This window comes from Miniopterus schreibersii (assembly GCF_964146895.1).
Source record: "Miniopterus schreibersii genome assembly, chromosome: 5".
NCBI lineage: Eukaryota > Metazoa > Chordata > Mammalia > Chiroptera > Miniopteridae > Miniopterus > Miniopterus schreibersii.
The window spans coordinates 18,236,975-18,255,340 of NC_138106.1; the positions used below are offsets into that span (position 1 = coordinate 18,236,975).

Sequence of the window (18,366 nt, forward strand, 5' to 3'; positions counted from 1 at the left end):
ACCGGACGGCGGAGCCTGGCGCGCCTCAGCCGCGCTGCGCCGAACTGGCGCGGCCCCGGGCGCCGAGCTGCGCTAACCGCCACGGCCCTAGGAGGCGTCGCTCGGACCCGGGCTCGGCGCCGGGGTGTCGGGCGGCGGGCTTTCGAGTCCTGAGTTTGGAGCCGGCGGTTTCCATGGACCGGGCTCTGAGCGGGGGGCTTGCTGGAGAAGCCGGGGCGTCGGGAGGTGTGAGGGGTGGAGCGGTAGGGGGCCTGCAGCGGGGGACCCGAGGAAGTGTCTTTCTAATCTTTATTTTTTTGTTATGCAAACTAATTGAGGAACTAGGTTCTGTTGACTTCCCCACTCCAACCACTCCCCCAGTTCTGTCTCGTCTCAGTTTTATTTCCGAGTGTGACAGAGGACAATAATGGGAAAAGTTGAAGTGTGTGTGTCAGGATTGGCTTAGGGTTTGTTTTGCCTTGATAGGGTGTGATAGGAGGTGTGTGTGTGTGTGTGTGTGTGTGTGTGTGTGTGTGTGTGCGCGCGCGCGCGCGCCCGGCCGCGCGCGTGCGTGTGTGTGCATGCGTGGATGATGGCACAGGCGGGTTTGGTGTGGTGGGGAGGGAATACCACAATCTGTGCCAATTGTGCCTTGAGGCAAGAGCACTGAATGATGAATAATAACGCCTGGCTTGGCTGCTTTCCAGTTGATTTATGTCTTCTGTCAAGTCCCTCCTTCGTGAAGCTTTCCCTAACAATGGCAGCTCACACTGAACTCTTTTTTTTTCTTCTACCTTTTCCTTTTGTACTTACCATGGAGGCTAACACCTTTTTAAAATTTTTCTGAGTTTGATCATTATGCACTTGCTACACACACACATTCAAGAATCTCTCCAATTAGATCTTTAATGTTCATTTTTCTGGGGACTCAATTTTATTATTTTGTTATTGGCGACCCACAAAAACGAATAGAACCAGGCACTCTAGGTTCTTTTTCTTCAGCAGTTTAGCCAAAAAATATCGTGACTACCCACTGTTTGCATTGTGTTAGGACTGTAATGGGCACCTGGGATGTATACTTGATGAAGTCATGGGCCCTTGCATCAAATATCTCTTTCATTCTATTGGATAAGAGAGAATAGTATTAATTGCTCGTCACCAACCCTTTTCCACCTGGCACAATGCTCAATAAATATTTTCAGAATTAGTTAATGAGTGCTAGATTACAGAGGAGATACCATTTGTCACTTTACAAAGTTTTCTTTGCTTTATACTTTGTTCACCATTTGTCATTTTACAAAATTTTCTTTGCTTTATTCTTTGTTCCAGTTCTCTTTCAAGGGGTCTGATTCCTTGAAGAAAGCACTTTTATTCCTTTTCAGTAGTACATAAGGAATCTGAAAATGCGGTTTATGTTTTATATTCTTGTGTTATTTTCTACAGTACGCCTTCATTTGCCTTAAAAAAAAATACATATGTGTAACTTTTTAAAGACAAGGACAAGGAAGCTCTTTCTGTATTATGAAGTGAAGGAGGCTCTTTCTGTATTATGAAGTTGTGTTTGGTTTCTAAAACAGCGTGTGCTGTGGTTGTTGCTGATGTAGCTTCTGTTGCTAAACAAGCCCTGGTTTTCCTCCTCCAGCAGTGGTAATGTTTTGGGGATTGCAAAAATAGACCCTGAACGTCTTTGGGGTTTATATTGAAACTTTCTGAATATAGCAGCTCATCAAAAACATCATATTGTTGTATGAACTAAACTCTTGTTTACAATAATTAGCCTTTGGTAAAATTGGTTTGTTATAGTTGTTTCCCCTAAAGTCACAGATGACCTTAAATAAGGACTTAATTGAATAGAAATGCTTCAACAGGCCCCTGGCTTTCTCCCATATAACATTTTAATTGAGAGCCCCTGTTTCCTGAGTATATCCTCACACCCCAAATTCACTCACTATTTAACTTTGAAGTTTATCCTTCATTTGATGAACTTTTTTTTTTTTTTTTACAAAGAAACAACTTTGTCACCTCATAAGAAAGGTGAAAAGAACAACTGAAAAGAACCACAAAGCAGTGAAGATGTGGTTTCCTTGCTGTCATCAGTTAGACTCACTTATTTCTACCCTTCACCCCCCACACACTCCACCCTAGACTTACAGTGAAAATTCATACCCCAGCAGAATTACAAATTGTTGTATATTAAGTCCACAAATAAATTTCAAGAGCCTATTGGAAAATATTGTCTCTTGCCTTGGCTGCTTTGGAGCCTTAATTTCTCAATAAAATTTAAAATTGACCCATGAAGATGAAATATAATATAAAAGGAGTGATTTCAGGAACTTAGTCACACACTAAAATTAAACATTTTGATGAATGAATGGGATCGAGTTGTTGTCAGCTTATAAGTGATCATCTTCTTTCCTTTCCTTGTAGGATTTTTAGACTCAGAGGAGCAATTGGAACTAATCCACATTATGGAAATGGAAACCACCGAACCTGAGCCAGACTGTGTAGTGCAGCCTCCCTCTCCTCCTGATGACTTTTCATGCCAAATGAGACTCTCTGAGAAGATCACTCCATTAAAGACTTGTTTTAAGAAAAAGGATCAAAAGAGATTGGGAACCGGAACCCTGAGGTCTTTGAGGCCAATATTAAACACTTTGCTAGAGTCTGGCTCACTTGGTGGGGTTTTTAGATCCAGAAACCAGAATGCAGAGGAGAGCAGCTTACATGAACCTATGGTGAAAAAAAACCTGGAAATCAACCCATCCTGTCCACCAGCAGAAGACAATATGTCTGTCCTGATTCCTGAGGGGACAAATGTCGGGGACCAAATACCAGAAGCTCGTCCTTCCACTGATGCTCCAGAACAAGTGGTCCCAATCCAGGATCACAGCTTTGCACCAGAAACCATCAGTGGGACAGTGGCAGATTCTACAGCAGGGCACTTCCAGACTGCCCTTTTACACCCAGTTTCAAGTGATGTTCCTGTTAGTCCTGACTGCATAGACAAAGCCATGGATTATGTTCCAGGGGTTTTCCAAGACAACAGTTTTACAATCCAGTACATTTTGGACACCAGTGATAAGTTGAGTACCGAGCTCTTTCAGGACAAAAGTGAGGAGGCTTCCCTTGACCTTGTATTTGAGTTGGTGAACCAGCTACAGTACCACACTCACCAAGAGAATGAAATTGAAATTTGCATGGACTTTTTGCAAGGCATGTGTATTTATGGCAGGGATTGTTTGAAGCACCACACGGTCTTGCCTTATCATTGGCAGATCAAGAGGACAACTACCCAAAAGTGGCAGAGTGTATCCAATGATTCCCAGGAGCACTTGGAAAGATTTTACTGTAACCCAGAGAATGATAGGATGAGAATGAAGTATGGGTATGTATTTATAACTTCTTTAAAGCTGTTAAATACTATAGAGAAGGTAAAGAAGTTAAAAGCTTAGTAGGGTGGTTTCTTTTAGTAGTAACCTAACAGTTTTTATTCTTTTTTCCACTGTTACTCTTCTGGCTTGTGTGCTATACTGATTTTCATGGTGGTTGAATGCAGGCTATTTACCTAACTAGACAATAAAGTTTTTATGATTAGAACAATTCAGATATTACTCTGTGTAATATGTATATGACTGAGAAGGTACATGTATGTTGAATGTTGTAAATCAAATACAATTTTAGTCATATAGGAGAACTTGATTTTGAAAGAAAATCCATGGTGAGTCTTACAAATAATGAATACCTAATATATCTAATTTTAAAGTTCTGCATATTGAGTAGCTGTTACTTTTTAAAGGAAAATAGTATTGTTTGGACATTTTTGTGGCCCTCTTGATTTTGAATGGTACAAACAATTTTTTTGTGAATGATTCAGAAATTCCTCCCAAACTTACGAATCCTGCCCAAACATGTTAAATTTTTTTTTTTTAAGTTTCCTTAAAGCTTTTTACCATTAAGTTTATTATTCTATTTATGTTAGACGTAAAATAAATTCTGCAATTCAGGGTATTTCTTTAAAACTGAGTTTTTAATGAGTGAAGGGTATGTTTCTGTTAATGGGTAAGTTTATCGTTTACATAAAAAGCAGTTATCCTCATGTTTTTGTATGCAAGACATGTATATAAATAATTCAGTTCTTTTAGTATGGATGTCTAAGCAATATTCATTGATAGGGAACTGAAATTTCCACATCTGAATTCTTCTTTAGTTGAACTTAAAAGTGAAGAAGACAATGATAGTTGCCACATGTAAAGTTGCTAGTGTAAAAATGGCTGTATAATAGCATTAATTTTTATATTTCTAAGTTGTTTTTCCTGTAGTTGGAAAGGAGTTAAAATGTGTTATGTTAATAGTTGTGTATGACCAAGAATAAGTATTCAAATTACTTAGGGGGAGAAGAGCACTTTATTCATGTTACCTGATTTGGGAGACCATGAAGGTATCCTCACTGCTTCACAGATAATGAATGAATGGCCTGATGTGTGTAGTACTGAGAGGCATGACCCATAGGGAGGAAAAGTACTAGACCAGAAGTCCAGGAGAAAAACTTCCTTGAGTCATCTTTGTTCACAGATAAATTGGGTTACTCTCTTCAAGTGTCTAGAAAATCAACAAGCAAATGGTGGCAGTAAACCACTTTCAAGTTAATTCCGTTAGCCTTTAAAAAAAAAAAAGTCTTCAGTGATTTCTGAGAGGGGAAGGGAGAGATAGAAACATCAATGATAAGAGGGAGTCATTGATCAGCTGCCTCCTGCTCGCTCCCCACTGGGGATGGAGCCTGCAGCCCGGGCATGTGCCCTGACCCGGAATAGAATATCGATCTCATGGATCCTAGGTTGATGCTCAACCACTGAGCCTGGCCGGCTGGGCTAATTCTGTTAGTCTTGACATTCACCTTCTGTGTTCTAACATAATGCCAAGCATTGTTGGAATTGTGGAACTCTGGCCTTTTTTTTTTTTTTTTTTAACTTCTCTTGTTCCCATTTAGTACTAGGTAAGTGGTTTCTTTTTAATATTTCAATATTTCAGTTATATAGTATACAAATATGTTGTCTTTTTAGCAACTAAATTATAAGACTAGAACTTTGCATCTTCTAAGTTGCAAAGGGACATCTAACAGGATATATGGAACAAGGTGAGAAACAATATAAGGCCCAAGTTTAAAGGCATTATTATATAGAAGACTCTGGGATAAAAGTAAGATTATATCAAGAATGTAGTTTTCCTGGTCATAAATGTATTATCTTGATAATAGAATGCATCTAAGATTCATTCAAGATTTGCTTGGGAAGTGAAATTCTTAGATCCTGTAATAACACTAAGTACTTTTAACTTATTTTTTCAAAGCCAGCATTGGAAGACGTTTTGCATTCTCTTAAAAATCTTTTTAATAAGGTATTGTCCAAAATCTCTGTTGCCCATGAGCTAGCAATTCTAATTGGTGTGTCAAGGGTAATTAATTTTATATACTCTCAAAGCCACTCTAATCCTCCCATCTCCAGAATGCATAACTGTAGAATAGTAGCCTCCCACTTCACTCTTCGGAAGCACATTTCCTGTCTGCTGAGTACTTCAGCATCTTGGTACATTAAGTTTCTCTCTTTTTGAATTGGTCAGAATTACTGTCCAACACATTACGTTCTGTTATTATCAGCAAGGCAAGACGGGTATTTTGATGGAGAGAATCCAGGAACTCTTAGGTCAGCAGCATATTTTGTCCTTTGGTAAAATTACTTTGCTGAAGAACAGACATAGATATTGTTGGATTAGTTAAAAGTAGTTGCAGTGAGTGTTTGATTTCCAAATCAGTTTTACTGAAGTAATATTTATTTGACACTTAAGAGGAAAGGCATGAGTGAATTATTATTGTAATTACTATTGCTGCTCTAGTACGTTGTTAATGGTAGTAAGTTGTCCTTCCCTGATAAAAATAGCAAAGTATTAAGTTAATTATTAGTAAAGTGAAGGTTCTCCATGGACTACGTAAGAAATATTATAAAATTGTAGATAGCTAAGTGTCAAAAATTAGGCTTTTGGGAAGTTGACCTCTGGTCATTGCAACCTGATTTTCCTTGTATTCCAAAGCGATGTTGTGTTTCCTGGCAACAAGATGCAGATAACGGCATGTTGAGCCTTGCTGAGAGATTCACAAACAAGCTGGAGCAGCCCAGGTTCACATGGTTACCACATTATTTGGCTAAAGCTATTAATCTCTGTGGTCAGGCCTGTAAAGCTGGTCTATCTGTGCAGATTGCACATAACCAGGAAGTGTGTGTTCAGCTGTGTATATGTCCAAGTCAGGCCCCAGCAGTCTTTGGATTCAGGAATAATGAATGACAGTTGTTTATCCCACTTGCTCAGTATTTTATATGACTTGGTGAATCATTATTACATACTATATCCTTAATACTTCATTGTGTGAAACTTGGGGAAAGGTCATAGTTCTGGGTCTGCTGTACAGATAAAATTCTTTGTTTGGAAAATGTATTAGATTCAACAGCTAAGTTAATCCGAATTAGATTCCCAGGGTTCATTTTATTCTCAAGAATGAAATTGGAAAGGAAGTTGAGTTAGATAAGTTCACAGGTCCCTTCTACCTCTTTAATCAAGATGCTTAGATACTAAAAACACATTTAAAAAAGAGAATTTTAATAATAATAAATGTTTATTTGGTTCATTATAGTGAAATATTTTAATTATTTTCCAACTTTGCCTTCACCCCAAATTATGATACAACCCCACTTTTCCATCGCTCTTGTACGTGTGCAGATGTTCATTGCCAACATCAACTGGAAACTAATTGTATGTATGAATTCCCTATATTTACATGCTGAGGCTTCTTTTGCACACAGGATGGGCTTTGGAGAATTTCCAAATTCCAAATATGAAGTTAAGAAAACAACATTGAATGTTATGTTTTCAATTAAGAAAACATAGTTTCTGGCAGTTTAGGCATTCAACCTTATTAGAAAATGATATTAAATGGCAGGTCTAAGCAGTTTTAAAAGAGCCTCACTAACTGTAGAATACTGTTGAGGGTAATTGGAATTGTGGAGGATATGCAAATCTCCCATTAGCAACTGAGCTGGCCATTGGTTTTCACATTACATTGGTTTTAAAGTGTGCCAGAAGTCTTATAGTTATTATTAACCATAAAGAAGAGGCACTCTGCAAACCTTAATTTGAAGTTAATCTGTAGGTGAAAATATAACCAGTGATTATTTCTAATTCTGAAATTTCTGAAGGAGGGTGGGAGGGTGAAGTAGAAAATTGCAAACCCCGACTCCAGGGTTAATTTTTCTCAGAGGACATGTTCTTTTTTCCTCTTTTGGAATTAAGGTGTATTGATGAAAGAGGGAGTTTTACTTGATATGGCTTCTACCTAGAGTGTTATCAAAGTCTTAGTTTTGAGTGATTTCCATTGCTACTTGCTCTTAGAAGTGTGTGTTTTTTTTTCAATCTGTCCAAAGGATAATAAAGATGACTTTACAGGAACTCTGTGAAAGAAGACAGGAGAATTGCATATTAATGATACAAAGAGCATATGCTATTTTCTGTATGACTTGCAGAGTGGATTACCTAAAATAGAGCCAGCTCCTGACTGAACTCTACTGGAATAGTTAAATTAGCCAAGTTAGCTCTGGCCTGCACAGCTGTGATGATGTATGAACTAACTCATTATGTGTTATTGATAATACTGGAGAGAGAAGAACAGCTGAAACTTAGTATGCCTTGTGACTTTTCGGTATTTCTTGAATATACACAGCTGGATGAGTTTGAATTTATTTTAAAAATTCCTGCCTAAGAGAAAGAGAGAGCTCCATAAGCAATAACTGTATTTGAAGTGACTTTCAAAATGTGTGCCTTGTGCTTTAGGATAAAGCAATCCAATGAATTATATTTTGTACCTCTTTATGATGCTATTTACATATGAAATAAAACTAATTGGCTTCTTTCTGTACTAATCTAGAGGAGTTTACTGAGTCTGTTGAGCTATCATGGGAATCAATAGCAATCATTCATTTCTTTTCTGAGTTTTTATCGATAAGCAGATTAGACTTTTTGAAGCAGCTGTCACCTGGTTTCAGGTTGGGGTCATTGTGTTCCTAAGGTATTTATGGTAATGAAAATGAACTTTGCAAAATGCAAAGACAGTTGGAATAAACAGCTTAGAAGGTTATCTGGCAATCCCTAAAAATATATCATATGTTATGCATTTTCTTACTGAGTTGACTCTAAAGCTTTTACTTTTTATTGTAAGTAAATGGGAAAAAGTAGTAACTCCATCCAACATATAAAACTTTATTCTGCATATATGGACATACAAAAACTGCAACTTTTGACTGATTACTCTATCCCTGTAAATCTATTTTCTGTTACACTAGAATTTATAGATTCTAGATTTGCATTCTACCATGAAGTAAAAGTAAATTCATAAATTCTATCAGATCTATCACTGACTGTTCTTAGTCAGTGATTCTTAGTTTTATATTGAGTTTGGGGGCTATTTCTAAAGGGGAAAGCAGTATGTAGCCCATATAAACTTTGGCTACCCAAGGAATGCTACTAAAATCCAGCCATTTGAGCTTATAACTATTTTCCTATGGCCTTTCTTATTTCTTATTCCATGATTTGAGACAACCAGATTCTGCATCCTTTATCTGATTGTAATAATTTTCATCACATTTAAATTAGGACCGAAGGTCCTCTTAACCTTGGTCAGCAACCTTTAATAATTACCAGTGTGCTGTTTGTGAGTCGCAGTTGCCTATTTGTGGAAAGAAAACTTAAGTATGTGTGCATGTTGTCTTTGCAACAGAAAAAAACAAATATATTTTGAGTTATAAGATAACTCTTGATTATTCTAGCCCAACTTTCTATGATGCTGGAAATTTTTTCCAGAAACTCTCTTTATTAAAAGCAGTAGAGTTTCTCTTCTAAAATAAATCAGGGAGGCTTAAACTAAAGTGAATATGAGTGGTTTTCTATCATTGGAACACACCAGAGTGCTGAGGGTTGAGCCTTTTTCTGTTTCATCTGGGTTTGATATTGTTAGATAATAGCTTAAGATCTAGGGTTGAAATGTACTTTGTAACACCATAAACACAAACTGTACAAAGGAATAAAATACTTATATAGTTCACCATTTCTAGGAGCAAATAAGTCACATTTTAGATATGAAGGAACTTCTTTAACAAAAACAATATTTTTATATTTGTAGATTATTTATGGTAGTGCTTTCTAGGAACCAAGAATGATACTACACAAACTCACCTCTATTTAAAATCCCTTTGTTAAAACTAATCCAGCCCAGTCTCTGACACATTAACTAAAAGCCTTGAATTTCCAGTGTAGATTAATTCCTTGTTAATAGGGAAATTTGAAATTAGAAGGGGTAGTTTCTGAAATACATTTTGAAATCTTTGAAAATAAAGGATTTTATGTAAAATAAATTACACTTATTCAACTTGGTAGTTTGGAAAGATTTATATTTGATCTGTGCAAAAGACAGTATTGCAGTTTTGTGCTAAATAGAACCAGTTCTGTGATTAGGAACTCAAATTTTAGAAGTTGATGATAATAAGTTTCTAATTCTGAAATTTCCAATTTTCCTTTCTGACCTAGTCAGTTACTGTTGCTAAGACAAGCACAGAAGGGAGTTAACTAAGCATTCCTATTTGCAGTGTTCATACAATTAAATGTGTCTGTCTCCTCGTGTTTCTCAGCTATGTGCTGTTTACTTACTGGTAACACCCACTTGACCAGTAAAGAACCTTTGCATGGTAATCACAATGAAAGGGTAAGCTCATATGAGAGTGAGAATGCTAGAATGACAGTTTCCTTTCACATTCTACAGAAACCAGTGATTTGCGAGTATGTGTGCCACAAAGTGTTGTGTAAAGACTGTATTAGAATCCCCTATGACTAAGTTGTCTGAGAAAGATTTATTCAGGAAATTTGTATTTATTCAAATGGTGTCGTTTCTGCGCATAGGGAAGGATTTGTGAATAGTCTGAATGTTGAAACAGCACTTCTCACAATGATTGGAAAATATGTTTCGTTTAGGTCACACTTACTGGAATTTCTTTTTAATACATTATTTTTTTTTTTCTTTTTGGTTGAAGAGATTCTTAAACTCTCCCTTCTCATTTGACATATACCCATAGAGTTTGGGTGACCTTCTTTGCTTTAAATTTTACCATCACTGAATAGTCAGTGAAGAATGGGAGGGGTAGAGGCCCAAGAGTGAACTTTGCTTGCAGTAGTGCATGTGCTTTCAGAATCTTGCCTGCACCCTGTGATTTCACAGCTCCTGCAGCTGATCAGGGCATAGAGAGGGCAAATGGCAAAAAATACTCTAAATAATTTCCTGCTGTGGTTGGTCTTTGGTTTCTGACTGTCACCTGGCTTCTCTCTTTCATTTCCAGGCATTGAGAGAATAAAAATAAGCACAGGAGAAACACTAGGTTTGCCTTCCAAGTTAATAAAAAAAGAAAAAGAAAAACATCCTTGAATGGGGATAGAGTATGTGAAACAGAAGGAACTTTGCTTGCTTTCCGAGGTTTGGTTTGTCCAAATGTTGCTGTACCTCAGGAATATTGTGTAAAGTGTATTACAGTTAATTTGCTACTAAAAAACAATGTAAACTCTCTAAAGTTTGATAAAATTGAATCTATTAGAAAAACTTGGCTTTGTAGAATCCCTCTTTGGGAAAAGTTGACTGACTTAAGACCCTGTTGAAAGGTTTTGTGGCCATAGTTTATAAAACCTAGACAATTAAAAAAACATCTCTCTTGATATGTTTTCTATAGGAAGTCTTTTTTTTTCTGTCAGAAATTTGCTTTAAAAATTCTCAGGGTGTGATGCATTTGCTATATACTGGTTAGTTTGTATACATGCAAATCTCTAGTGCTGAAAGTTTCTCGCTTATCTCTGGGTTCTCATGATAAGCCATCAGTGATTATATTTTTAGTTCGTTCACTAATCAATTAGTTTTTCTGTACTAATTGGGGAAAAATACAAGGCTAAACTGAGAAAGTTCTGAATAAAAACCTTTTTAAAGGAGTTGTTTGTAATTTAAAAATTAGCCCAGAAATAAATTAAGCTAATAGGTTGTATCTTACTGGGGGTTATTAGAGGATATATTTATGATAATTATTTGTAATTAGTATTTCATTTATGTATAAGTGAGTGCTGAATTGTTTGTGCTTATTTGAAAACAATTATTGTAAGCAATTCTAGTATTTATATACACTTGATTTTATAATGTGTATGTAGGAAAGTTTTATAAACAAATATATTTTAGCACTCTAAATGCTGTCAAATTCTATATCCACAAAATTGAATTAATCAGTATTTGTGTTTTTAGTACATGGCAGACATTTTTTATTGTTTACTTTGAGGTAAAATAGAAATCTCTCAGTTTAAAAATAATTTCACTTAAAGGTGATATTTACTATCTTCATTAAGAGCAACAGCTACATAATTTAAAGTAGTGCAAGGCTTGGTACACATTATTTTAATCTATTGTGTGCTTTCTATCTCAGCTTCTTGCAGAAATTAAGTTTCACTTCCTCATCAGGCTACGGTTGAGAAGTATGTCTCACTTAAGTTACCTTCTAGGAGTCTCAAGACATGATTAAACTTGGATAAAAGTTAAAGCTGTATGACATTTCTGATGTCTTTAGGGTGCAAAATTAATCCCATGCCTCCATAAATAGATAGCAGCGAGATCTTCTGAACTGTTAAGTATAATTTTTATTTATGAAAGGTTATAGGCTTATCCACATCCTATTAGAAAGTTCTTTTGTATTCTTTGCTTTTTCTGTAATAAAAACCAAGAAAGCTCAACAACAGTATTTTAGTAGGTTTCTTTTCCTCAAGTGAATATTGTAATTTGTTTTTAGTGGTTGAATGAAGGGGACTACAGTGTATGGTTTATTTCTTAGGGGTTTAAGAAACATTTAGATGTTCTCAAATGGTTGTGTCAGTACAGTTCTTGATAATAAACCGTATTATGTGTTTGTTTAGTTCCCCACATTCTTTTGGAGACTATAGAATTACAAAAGCTTAAAAACCAGGGTATCCTTTCATTTAGGAAACCTACCTGCCTTTCATTTTTCTCCTCTTATCCTCATTATTATTTCACTGTGTTCACTTCTAAAATGACTTTAAGACCACTGATTAGATGTCTAACAATTTGTAAATCAGAGATGGGGTTTTGCACATGTCTAAATGTGATTCTGGATTCCACTAACTAACTTGCTGCCTTCTCATTCACCCAGGAGGGACCAAAGGAGCAACACACACAGTCAGAATTTTGCCTTTTGATGATCCCTTTTTAAGAGTTCTTTTTATTTTATTTTATTTTATTTGTATTGATTTCAGAGAGAGGAAGGGAGAGGGAGAGAGAAAGAAACATCAATGATGAGAGAGTTGTCATTGATTGGCTGCCTCCTGCACACCCCCAACTGGGAATTGAACCCAAAACCCAGGCATGTGCCCCAACTGGAAATCTAACCATGATCTCCTGGACCCTAGGTAGATGCTCAACCGCTAAGCCACACCCGGCTAGGCAAGAGTTGTTTCTTCAAGTGGGGAATATTTTTACCTACCGAAAAATCTTTTGAGGCATTTAGAACCATAATATAAATCCATGATCCAAGATTGATGTTAATTGTTTTACAGAGTGATCTAAGCCTCAGCAATCCTGCCTTGATTACGTCAGGGTCTCCTTAAATATGGGCAGATTTAATTGAGAGTCAACATTCGATGTGTAGCCTACCCGTAATTACTGAGGGCCATATGCATAATAATATAAACTCCCAATTTTGATTTATAGGTATGTGTGTGTCTCCAGCTATTTTGGATACAAAGGGGAAAAACCCAGTTGTTACCAAGACCCGGTGTCATAGTATAGAAGTTAAATATAGAATTTTAACTTCTAATGAATATTGAAAGATGTTGCTTTGTATGTAAGTGTTTATAGGTAATTTTTATTGCCTCCTCTAATAGCTTTGTACTATTTATTTGAGTCAGTGTTAGCAAAAAATCTTAATTAGTAACAGAATAAATGATAGTTATTATGCTTCTAAGCAGAAAGTTAAGAGTACATAGTCAGTCCTCTGAAGTTTAATAATTATACTGCTTTTACAAAATATGTTGGTATTGTGTATGCCATGGCTTTGATTCTCATCACCTTGTAACATATTTGAAGGGATATATAAGCTGCCAGATATTTCAGCATTGCTAAATGAGTTCCTGGAAACATCAAAGCCAGGTATCAAAAGCCAGCTATATTTTGTGCGCCTGTGAAATTTCCTTAGCGGCAGCAAACATACCCCATCTGTCATGCTTGTCTCAAGTATGCAGGAGAAGAGCCTTAACACTGTCTTCATACTGCATTTGATCTTTATCCTTCTATCATTATGAAATAGAATTTGGGGAGATATTTTCATTTTACATCATAGTAATAAAATAAGGACCTATTAATTGTGTGCCGTTACTTCAGCTGATTAGGGCAGGTGTTATAGAGGTCACAGGTTTCTTACAGGCAGAAAGCCAAAGTGCCAAAGTCTAACTCATCTGGTTAAAACTATACAGAGTAGGATCCGGAAAACTTTATACTTAATTGACCTTTGCTAAAGTCTGATATCTATATTTTATTTACGTCATCTTCCCACTTAAATGTGTTCTACCTCCTGCAGTTCCTGTTTCATTTAATGGCACTGTTATCCAGTCACCTAGACCAGAAACATGGGACATATCTTGGAGTCTTTCTATTCTCTTCAGCCCCACATGTTATCATTCTCTATGCAGTTATGTTCTAACTCTTAAATACCCCTTAGAACATCCCTAGCCTCCTCCATTATCTGTCATCATTTGTCTCATGTGCAATGCTAATAGCTGTAGATGGCTAAGGATAGAATAATAAATATTAAAGCAAATAAGTGCCTGTCTCCACCCTTCCTCCATCTTTCCCCACCCTCCCCTTCCAAAAATAAACAAATTAGCCCATACCACTACTGCTGGAGTGACCTTTGTAAAAGGCATTCTGAACCTTGCTGAAAATCCACCGGTGATTCCTACTGCCCACAGAATCAAGTCCTAACCTCTTAACCCAGAATACAAAGCTCTTCATTATCTGGCCAGAGCCAACCTATCCAGTCCAGTCTTCTCTCTTATCATACCCGTCACACACGTACACCCTGACCTCCCACATGAACTGCATGTGTTGCATGCTCTTGGTCTCTCCTGCCTTGCTTGTTTAGCTTCTACACATGTCAGTCACTCTGCAAGTGGTGTCCTGCCTCCCTTTGTCTGCCTGGTGGCTGGCCAGATTTGGCTTTCATTTCATTCACTCTAGGATACCTCCCTTGACTACATTTCCTGACCCCTTTTTCAGCAGAGGTAGGCCTTCTCTCTGAATTGTTCCCAAACCACCTTTGAGTCATATTTCATACTATGCCACAGAGTTTGTCTTTTCTGTTGCTCCCCGCAATGACTTTCGCATTTGCCTTTTTCATGTTACCTCCAATACATAGCCTAGTGCCTAATCAATGTGTCTACTTAAGCTTATTTTATAGGTTTTTTTTAATTGTCACATTTCTTTCTCGGCTTCAAACAATTTATAAATAGGTTAATGACCCCAAATGGTTACACTCTTTACTGAGCTCCCAAATGCATAATCCCAAGAACAATTTGTCTGACAAAGAGATCATATTCTTGCTGATTTCTGTTTCATTCAGCAACTGTTTCTTTAATAGTTTTGGTTTATATTCATTACAGCTGTTTATCATTTACTATCATTAGTCCCTTTTAACTTTATTTTTAGTATCTGAAATATACATAGAAGAAATGATGGCATGTGGAGCATACTTTCTGACTTAGTGTGGATGTTGGTATTGCCAATGTATGTTGGAAAATGTTGGTTTAATTGCTCTGTTGAGATATTTGTTGAGTAGGAGGAGAGAGCCATAGTTATAAAGCATCTAAATTATGAGAATGGGTGTCCTTTTCAAAATTTTAAATTAGTTTTGTATCTGGATTCTTATTGGTGTGTGTGGTGGTGTGTTTGTTGGTGAAGCATGTAGAAACACTTAAGCACTTCAAGTTCATTCTTCCCTTTAAAGCAGAAATTAGCAATCTGTTCAAAAGGGTTTTTTTTCTGATTCATCATGATAGGGTTATGTCTTGGGTAAATCAGTACTGATTGATTGATTTAGCCATGTGATATACTTAGCAGAATCTAAATCCTACTGTACAGTGGCTGTCTTGAATACTCTTTTCTGGCTCTCCCTCAGTAGGGATCCCTTTGGGCTAGATAGGGTTCTCATCCACCAGGATTATTGCATCCTGCTTTTATTTTACTGAGTCCCTCTCTCAATCTCTGGCACTGTCTGTTGCTCAGTTTTCACACATCCTTTATTTACTTCTTTGAACCTTTATCACCATCTGCTCAATACTCTAAAATTCCTGCCCTTATTTAAGGCTCTGAGACTTTGGACTTACCTCGTCAGCTAATGGACTGACATCTTTCACATTGCCAGCTATATATACTCTGGTTTTCACATTTCCTAATCTCTTCTCTATCTGCGTTTAGAAGGTTTCCTTTCCAAACTGTCTGCACTGCTTCTGTCCCTGCCTTTCTAAGAAGCAAAGTGCTTAAAGAACTCTTTTTTGTTGTTGTTGCTCTTCCACACCACCTTTACTCACTGGTAACATTTCCTATTATTTAAATTGTTCCTAGCATTTTTTTCTTTTACAGAAAGTTATCTTGGCTTGATAAAGTAAAGCCTCTTACTTTTCCTGACCTTTATGCATTCCTTGATGCCACTAACCATCTCCTCTCCCATAATGCTGTATGCCTATTTGTCCTCTTATTCCAGGATTGTACTTGCTACTGATGAATTTAAATAGGCAGATGTACTGCTTCTTTGGTATTATGTTTGGTTTTTCATTTCTCTCTTGAAGCCCTTGGGAGCCAGAGACTACATCTGTTTAATTCTTTGTGTATTGCCTAAAACAGCCAACTATCACCATTACCACATACATGACTTATAACTGCTTTCTGATAATGGAAAACAATGGTTTGATAAAGAAGAATGGTAGATGCTAAACATTTGGCACCTGTATTTTATGCATTTATATTGATGCAGATTGAGGAGGAAAAAAACTCTTGGCTTTGGAGTTATTAAACATTGCTTGTTTATGGGAGAGCAGGTGGTAAAATTAATCTTATAAAAAGATAATTTAATGTTTTTCAAATTTGTTGTTTTGTCTCTGTCAAGTCCAGAAAAGCATATTGAAAATCAAATAGAGCTAAAGCAGTACTTTGATACATCAATCCAAGAAACATTTGATTGTAGTAAATTAAGATCTGTCATAGAAATTTCATAATGTCCAAAGGACTAAAATGCAGAGAATGCAGCAAAAGCTGCAGTTTTAGACGTCTTTTTCATGCAAATCATTATCTATAAAGTCTTAATAATATAGGCTTAAACAAAAATTGCTAGAATGATGTCCTGAATAAAATCTGATACTTTAATGGCAAAAAGCATTGGCTGTGTATATTATAATGCATGTTAACATAATGACTGCTGTTCTAAGAACTCCTTAAAGAAAATACTGGGTATTTATTAACTCATAATTGGGAACAGTTATTGGGAAGTAAACATAAAGCAGGAAAATCTTTTTAGGAATTGGAAATGCTCTTAAGAGGGGGAAAGAGATAAATATCTCTTGGCTCTGTGATAACATCCAATTCTCCTAAAGTTAAGCTCTGGCTAGTGTGGCTCATTTGGTTGGAGCATCATCCCATACACCAAAAGGTGGCTGGTTTGATTCCTGGTTGGAGGCAACCAGTCAGTGTTTCTCTCTCTCATCACTGTTTCTCTCTCTCCCCCTACTTCCTCTCTCTAAAATCAGTAAAAACCATATCCTCAGGTGAGGAATAAAAAATAAATTCTCCTAAAGTTAGGTGAAAATTAGTTATAGCAAGTTGATGTAAAGTTTAGGTGTTGGAGTTTGTTTTCATTGTTTTTTCTCTTTAAGGATTTCCCAGAAATAATTTTTTCTTTTTGATGGAATATTCCTATTTACCATAATCATTTTCAACAAAGCAGTGTCCAAATGTGATTTTTGAGCTACACTTTATTGTCTTATTCCCATTTTACAATTAAAATTATATGTTCTTTTTAAGACCATGTCTTACTAGTTAGTACTCTTTCTAAGCAAGAAATTAGGGGTTTGGAAACTCTTTAGGAATTTTTAAAGACTGTACTGTATTTTACAAGTTATGTGCTTTGTGGCGCCATCATTTGGGTTTATGACTTGAGTATTTTTGTGTGTGCATTTTTTTTAATAGAAGCCGATTCACTAATTATGAACATTGGGGCGATGGGTGGAAAATAGATTTTCTTTCCCCGACACTTGTCAGGGATGTTTATTGAGAGCTGTTAGCAGGTATTCTTGGGGAAAAGGGAGAGCATTGTAATAGGTTTGGAAGGATACTTTATAGCCCTCATCATGGTACTTCAATGTCTACCTTAGCATATTAAAGGGACTGAGGAGTGGCCACAGTATGTAAATTGTTTAATTTTGTGTAACCAAATTTTTTCAAATATTTCACCGCAGAATGCTTTTTGCGCAGAATACCTATTAACAATCCTTGAAACACATTTTCTAAGGGCAGAGTTTGGAAAGTATTGCACTAACCAACAAACCCATTGGTCAAAATTAATACCCTTTTCAAGATCCCAGTTTACAACAAGGAAATAATTTATTGGGCATATCTCCCCAGACATCTGGTTTTCACATAAGCCAGCCATCCTGAGTGCCACTGGATCTGGAGTATCCTGTGTGTTACAGACATCTGTTTCGAAATCTGTGGTGGAAAGGGTGGAAAGTATATCTAGGATGTTATTTTATGATATATTTAAGTTTTTGTTTTCTTAGGGAAATTTTGAAACATACACAAAAAGAAAAGAGCAATGAACAGCTTGTCAGTTACTTAAAATAATGGTTCAGATGTTTCAGACACTAGACGAAGTTCCATTTAAAAAGAAACACAAATATTTTAATTGGACCACCCTTTATAAATTAATTTCTTAAGTGATTCTGATTCATACAGTGGATATTTCCCCCAACAGTGTTCAGATGTTTTGCAAAGTGCTGATTCAGCAACAGCAGATCAGATAACAAAAATGACAAAAATAATCTCATAGCTAAACCTCATAATCAAACCATTTTTCTCTTCATGTTTTGTCAACTCTTTTTTCACCCACAGGATAAAAGATAATATTGATGGTGGGTAGATTAGTAGTACTGACCTCCTGGAGTCTAATTTTATTTTTCCCTTGTTTTTTTCCTGTCTTTCATCAGACAGTA

The 18,366-nt window shown here is 36.4% G+C and overlaps 1 protein-coding gene across 2 annotated transcripts in view; it reads left to right on the plus strand.

Moving 5' to 3' along the window:
• The window catches only part of TIPARP (TCDD inducible poly(ADP-ribose) polymerase), a 31,013-nt gene that overhangs the window by 962 nt on the left and 11,685 nt on the right, over nucleotides 1-18,366 (plus strand). For both annotated transcript variants that reach the window (XM_081139299.1, XM_081139300.1), the window contains exon 2: nucleotides 2,407-3,364. In XM_081139299.1, coding sequence (XP_080995425.1) covers nucleotides 2,448-3,364 — 917 coding nt within the window. In that variant the 5' untranslated portion in view covers nucleotides 2,407-2,447. The remainder of the gene's footprint in view (nucleotides 1-2,406; nucleotides 3,365-18,366) is intronic.